At 40.2% G+C, this 7073-nt stretch overlaps 2 protein-coding genes across 2 annotated transcripts; both read left to right on the plus strand.

The window, feature by feature from the left end:
* Positions 1-80: 80 nt before the first annotated feature.
* On the plus strand, positions 81-1054 carry LOC140871501 (PLAT domain-containing protein 3-like). The gene is made up of 2 exons (XM_073274035.1): positions 81-181; positions 593-1054. Exons 1-2 carry the CDS (start codon positions 104-106, stop codon positions 1052-1054), a joined length of 540 nt encoding a protein of 179 aa, XP_073130136.1. The 5' UTR covers positions 81-103.
* Positions 1055-2510: 1456 nt separating this feature from the next.
* Positions 2511-6265, plus strand: LOC140871225 (splicing factor-like protein 1). The gene is made up of 2 exons (XM_073273636.1): positions 2511-5028; positions 5913-6265. Exon 1 carries the CDS (start codon positions 2586-2588, stop codon positions 4989-4991), a length of 2406 nt encoding a protein of 801 aa, XP_073129737.1. The 5' UTR covers positions 2511-2585; the 3' UTR covers positions 4992-5028; positions 5913-6265.
* Positions 6266-7073: the final 808 nt, after the last annotated feature.

A 7073-nucleotide genomic window follows, 5' to 3' on the forward strand; every position in this document is an offset into this window, starting at 1 on the left:
TCATGATACTATTGTAATATTATACATCTATATATACAACCACAATAGAACAGAATAGGCATCACCATCATTATCTTGAAGAAAATAGTTGCGAATATTATAGATGACGACTCCCCGATTCTTCCCAATCATACTGCTCGTTTTCGTCTTCCCATGTGCTGTTGTTGCTGCCTCCTCCTCTGTAAGCTCCCATCTTTAATTTTTTTTATGATCGGTATTCTAGTGCATTTGAAGATGAGGATGCATATATGTTTTTGGATCGCATTTGAAAAACATTCTGAATTTAAAAGCACTTTTTTTCTTTGTGTCAGCTATATTTTATTAGGATGATAAGCGTATCGTATTGTATCGTCTGTTTGTGCTTAAAGTTAAATTTTTCGGTTGATTCTGAAATACCGATTACTTCATGTTGGATAAGCGAATCAAACGGCTCATATGTTAGCAAGATTAGCTCTGGCTATAATAGACGGGTTCTTAACCTGTCGTCTGTCATATCATCTTGTGTATCTTCTATATTTTGTTAGTTATGAAATTTGCTTTCAAAAAAAGATAAATAATCAAATGTGCATTTACTTTGAACTTCACTTTGCAGAATGAATGTGTGTACACACTCTACGTTCGAACTGGATCGATCATAAAGGCCGGAACTGACTCCAAAATATCCGTAGCTTTGGGCGATTCAACTGGCAGATCCGTTTGGATTTCGGATCTCAGGAATTGGGGGATAATGGGCCCAGAGCACGACTACTTTGAGAGGGATAACACGGACATCTTCACGGGCCTAGGCCCATGTGTCGGTTCGCCCATTTGCAGGCTGAACGTGACTTCTGATGGATCAGGGACCCATCACGGATGGTTCTGTGATTACATTGAGGTGACCTCCACTGGGCCTCACAAGGGCTGCAGCAAGTCCATCTTCTATGTGTATCAGTGGCTTGCCACCGATGCTCCACCCTACGAGTTGTCGGCTTTTCTTGACGGGTGCAAGGATCCAGACAATTGGAAAACTGGGCCTTATGTTGTGAGAAAGCCTATTGGATATGGCCCACAGTGATTTGGATCTACATGAGCACCTACCTATGTGTGCATCAAGATGATCATTTTGTTTTATCAATAATTCGAATTATCTTTGTTCTGAGAATGAGTTATTTATTTCCAAACACGATTCGTTATGTGTATCATTTTTATTGCAAGGATTAGAATTTCATATCTTTCAAACGCTTTCAAACAAGCTAAGTGAGATCCTAACCTGTATACTACGGACATTGTCTTAATGCATATTCACGAATTGAGATTTATCAATATATATGGATCCTACTATTTTTTCAGTTAACCCCACAAATATTTATAAAATCTTCACTCTTGAAAACATCATTGAATAGTGTCTGTAAAAATATGCTAAAATTATGTCTTTCGAACTAAAAAAAATAGTACTACAACGAGAATTTTTTTATTAAGGATACAGATCAATTTAATTTATAACAATATTTTGATGTATTTTTAATTTTTATATGTTGGCAAACTAGCACAAGATTATTTGTACTATGCAAGTCGCTGGAGTAGGTGAACTCTTAGAGCTAGAGGTCAGGAGTTCAATTCCTCATACCTAACACTTTCTTGTACTAGTTTTTCACACAAGAATTGCCTAGTGTGATTCACTTGACCAACGTATTTTGTAGAAATGACAATGGGTCGGGTCTAAACCCGGCCCCACATTGAACCGGCCTGGCGGGGTGATTTAGACCCGGTCAAGCGGATCCACATGCGGGTCCCAGACCCGCCCCGTCAAAAATATATATATTAAATATAATTAAAAATAAATATAAAATATACATATATATTAATAATATATAATTATATTACATAATCAATATTTTATCTTTAATCTGAGTTTATAATATTTTTTGATTTAAATAATTTAAATATATTATGATATTTTTAATATGAAAATATATTATTATGATTTTTCTTTTATTATTAATTATTAATTAAATAAAAAATTGTTATATTTTAACTTGTAGTAATATTTTTTTGTCCTAAATATTATTAATATAAATTTGAAAAATAAATTTAATGATAGTTTGTTAATTTTTTAACTTATTTAAATTTTTTATTTAATAAAATTTAAATTATATTTAATTTGATAGATCCAACGAGTCTAACCCGGATCGGACCCGTCGAATCCACGGGGCGGGGCAGATCGGGTCCACGGGGAGGCGGGTCGGGTCTCGGATTTTCCCAAACACGCCCTGAACCCGTCTCATTGTCATCCCTAGTATTTTTCATATTATTGTGTTAATTCAAGAGTTTACCCCAAGTACACACCGAAAAAATTGCGATTGTGGGTTCTCATATCATAAAAATAAAAAAAGAAAAAAATACATGTTTAGAAAGATGAAAAGATTTTTTTAAAATTAAAAAAACAATTATCCAGATTATTGTTAAATACCTAAAATGTCCCTGGATCGTGGCCACAGGATCCTAATTTAACCCTAAAATCTCCTGATTCATTTGCCCGTCCTATATTTATCGTCTCTTCGCATCCCAATCGCCAATCTAAACCCTTGTTCTCTACTATCTCTGCAATGGACACCATTCAATCCAATTACATGGATTCACCATCGCAGTCACAGCCCGAATCCCTGCTTCAATCGCCTCATACGGACAAAAATTTATCCAGTTACCCCGAAAAACATCAACCCGAAACCCTAGCTAAAGCTCACGATTCGTCGATTCTGGTTCCTGAGAATGGATATCCTGGTTTCGACGGGGGTTCTCCGAAATCGAATCTGCCGAAACAGTTGCTGTCAGGAAACGGCCTGACGAACACAAACAGCGGCACCGACAAGGATTTGTCCGGTGGCGAGGAGGAGACCACCAGCCGGAGGAAGAGGAGGTCTCGGTGGGACCCTCCTCCCAGCGAGTCGAGCAACGATGGTGCTGCGAATGACGGGGTTAATGATGGCAATACCGGGACTGGAGGGAGGAAGCGGAGATCCAGGTGGGCAGATGACGAACCCAAGCCTGTAATTCAGTTGCCTGATTTTATGAAAGATTTCACTGGAGGCATCGAGTTCGATCCCGAGGTTCAGGCTTTGAATAGTAGGTTACTTGAAATCAGTCGTAAATTGCAATCTGGTATGCTTTTGGACGATAGACCCGAGGGTGCTAGGTCACCCTCTCCTGAGCCTGTTTACGATAACTTGGGTATTAGGATTAACACGAGGGAGTATCGAGCCCGTGAGAAATTGAATAGGGAGAGGCAAGAAATTATATCACAGATTATTAAGAAGAATCCGGCTTTTAAGCCACCTGCGGATTATAGGCCGCCAAAGCTGTATAAGAAGCTCTATATTCCGATGAAGGAGTACCCTGGTTATAATTTTATTGGGCTGATTATTGGTCCGAGAGGAAACACCCAGAAGAGGATGGAAAGAGAGACAGGAGCAAAGATTGTTATCAGGGGTAAAGGCTCGATAAAGGAGGGTAGGCTGCAACAGAAAAGGGATTTGAAACCCGATCCTTCGGAAAATGAAGATTTGCATGTATTGGTGGAGGCTGAGACTCAGGAGTCACTTGATGCTGCTGCGGGTATGGTCGAGAAGCTCTTGCAGCCTGTTGATGAGGTTCTTAACGAGCACAAGAGGCAGCAACTCAGGGAGCTCGCGGCCCTGAATGGCACCATAAGGGATGAAGAATTTTGTAGGCTGTGTGGTGAGCCTGGGCATCGCCAGTATGCATGTCCTTCTCGAACCTCAACTTTTAAGAGCGATGTACTCTGCAAGATCTGTGGTGATGGTGGGCATCCTACAATTGATTGCCCAGTGAAGAATACCACAGGCAAGAAAATGGATGATGAGTATCAGAATTTCTTGGCAGAATTGGGAGGAACCGGTCCAGAGTCCGCAATCAAGCAAAGCTCCGCAACACTCGCCCTACCCGGTAGTTCAGGAGCCAATCCGCCTTGGGCAGGTGGCACAAACACTTCTAGTAACACCACACAAGCTGGTTTGGGAGCTAATATAATGAAGCCAAAGGAATACGATGAAACAAATCTATACATTGGGTACTTGCCTCCCACTTTTGATGATGATGGTTTGATTAATTTGTTCTCTCCTTTTGGCGAAATTGTTATGGCTAAGGTCATTAAAGACCGTGACTCTGGTCTGAGTAAAGGTTATGGGTTTGTAAAGTATGCTGATGTCCAGCAGGCTAATAATGCCATTGGAAGCATGAATGGTCACAGATTAGATGGGAGGACTATTGCTGTGAGAGTAGCTGGCAAACCACCTCAGCCAACAGTGCCTCCAGGACCTCCAGTGTCATCAGTACCCCCTTACCCTGCACCGAGCCAACCTGGTGGTACCTACCCATCCCAGCAATACAATGTCGGTGGTCCAATTTCTGGTGTGCCACCTGCTAGCTATCCTGGGGCTCAAGTTCCATGGGGTCCACCAGGACCTCCTTTTTATCCTCATTATCCTCATTATCCTCCTCCACCTCCAGGATCAGCTGTGTATCCTCCTATTCCAGGGCAACCCTCTCCTCAGTTCGGAATGCAATATCCTCCGCCACCAATGCCACCAGCTGCTTCTAGCACCCTAGTACAGACTATTCCATCTGGTGATACACAACAAAGTTATTCGTCTGCTGGCGAGACACATCAAAGTTACCCACCTGGAATACAATCTCAGAGCAATGCTCCTGTTCATTCTGCCCCAACTTTTATTTATGGCCATTCCATGCCTTCCATACCACCAAATGCTCAAGCTACATACCCACCACCTCCTTATAGCTATTCAGCTTATTATGGGGCTGTCCCCCCTCCCCCTCCTCCTGCCGTGCCTCAGTTGAACGTGGACCCCTCTCATAGCTTGAGTAATGTTCCTTGGGCCTCAAATCCTCCAGCTCCGCCCCCTCCGTCTGCTCCTGAGAAAAGTAACTACAATAAGGATGCTGAATTTGAGAATTTCATGGCGGAAATGAAATGACCACAGAATTTAATGAAGACCACTCTCCAAATCAGAGGTAAGCACTGCATAAATTTTCTCATATTGGAATAATGCACCTTCTGTTCTTATTGCCAATATCTGATTGATTTGTGTTTTTTCACAAGCTTGACAGCCAATTATGGGAAAAGGTTACATCAGGTAGTGATAACTCATTAGATAACCAGCTGAAATGGAAGTGTTTAGCGTTGTCCTGGTGATTATGATATTGTCACTGAAATCAATTTATGGCATATGCGTTGAACTAGGATAATTTTGCTAATTAGTAATGGTGAAAAACTGCTAAAGCTGTATGATTAAGGCTGCCGGTAAAATGGAAGGTGTGAATTTAGACTTGCACTTGGTGAACGGTTCATTGTTTTGACACCCAAGTGTACAATTGTAGATAAATTGAATTCAAGTGTTCTTATCACATTGCCTGTGAACCTACAAGCCTTTGTTCCTTTTCTCAACACTGGTTTTTATTGATTTGAGTTCAAGTTTACTTTGTGCGAGCGTACAAATACAAAATTCTGCTTTCAGAGAGGAGTCATGCCTGACCCAGTAAGAAGATGGCCATGGTCATTCATTGTTGCTCAGCCAATTGTGAAATGATGTCTTACTAGCATCTTTTTTTCTAAGAAAACGATAAAAGCAAATAAAATTTTTATATATGGATAATCGTTGCTTGTCCTCATGTGAAATGTTTGAGTCTGTGCAGATAGCCTATTCTGACTGATACAACTATCTGTGTTGCCCACGGGCATCTTCTCTACCATGTGTTGGGAGTCTTGGCCCCTCTGAGATCGTATTTGTGTTTGATATAATTTTACCATGTGTGCTTGTTTTATTTTTTCAGTAGCTTTATTTATTATTCAATGAACTATTAGCTCATTTCTTTGTCATTATGCAATATTTTTACAGGCCGTTTGTTGGAGCACTTCTCATCCTGATTTCTTATCTCTTGCCATGATTTACTTGTTGGAAGTTTGGGACTCACATAACCTTGATGTAATGTTAACATTTGCAGAGAGTTGCGAGAAGTTCAGTTCAGTTCATTCAGCCATCTGGTGGACTACTGATTCACAAATTCTTATGTTGGTTGTGCTTTTTGTAGGACTATTCTGTCTGTGGACGCATTTATTTGCTTTATACTGTCTGTCTTTTTAAATTCAATTTATATTTCGTGTTTGAACGTTTCAATTTCTGGTTGCTGACCTTTGTGTTGGTCTATCTCACTAGTACACATGCGATTGCATCATGCCTTCTTTACTACATATGCTTCTGTTTGAGTTTTATGCCTTCTGTTTCTTGTAATTATGACTGCTCCTAGTGGTTGTAGCTCCTGACACACTTGAAAGCAGGCTGATGCTTACCTCTACTTATCTAAGCGGACTGAGCAAATCTTGTATTGTATGTTCCCGGGTGGTATGTTTAATATCTGACAAGTTCTTATCAACCTCCTTTTGATTTCGTTCTTTAACTCTCTGATCTCTTTCCTATTCGTGTAAGGCAGGTGCTATGATTGCGCTGATGTAATATTTGAGTATTCGGTTTAGCTTCCCTTGGAATGTGTTTGCCTCTTGACAATAGCCTGTGTTTTTCCCCTTTAATGATGGGAGTGCAGGTGTGGATTTGATTTAGTTGTTTGTTGGTCGATCGTTATGAACGACTGACTAATTGCAGGAGGAAGCTATGTGCTGCAGAATGAGATCGCTATAAATGGATGTAGTTTCTCTGTAGGTGCTCTTCATAGAGGAATGTGGTTTTGGAGGCTAGTTTGATGTTTTTCCATCCATTAGATACCTGCCAAAACACATTTAAGTAGAAGCTAGAGTTAATATTTTGCCGTTCTCTGCTTGTGGCCTGTGGGAGGTTTTTATGGACTGACCTTTGGATTCCATCCTGTGCCCTTCATCAAATGGGGTTTTTTTAACCTTAAATACACTTGAGGAGGTCATTTTCTTTAAAAAAGAAAAAGAAAAAGAAAAAGAAAAAAGGTTGACCGGTCTATTTTACAAATTTTCCCTCATCAAATAAGGAACAGAACTTAAGTTTTTGCAACTTAATTGGAAAAGATTGCCA

Source organism: Henckelia pumila, unplaced genomic scaffold (assembly GCF_033568475.1).
Source record: "Henckelia pumila isolate YLH828 unplaced genomic scaffold, ASM3356847v2 CTG_461:::fragment_3, whole genome shotgun sequence".
Classification (NCBI taxonomy): Eukaryota; Viridiplantae; Streptophyta; class Magnoliopsida; order Lamiales; family Gesneriaceae; genus Henckelia; species Henckelia pumila.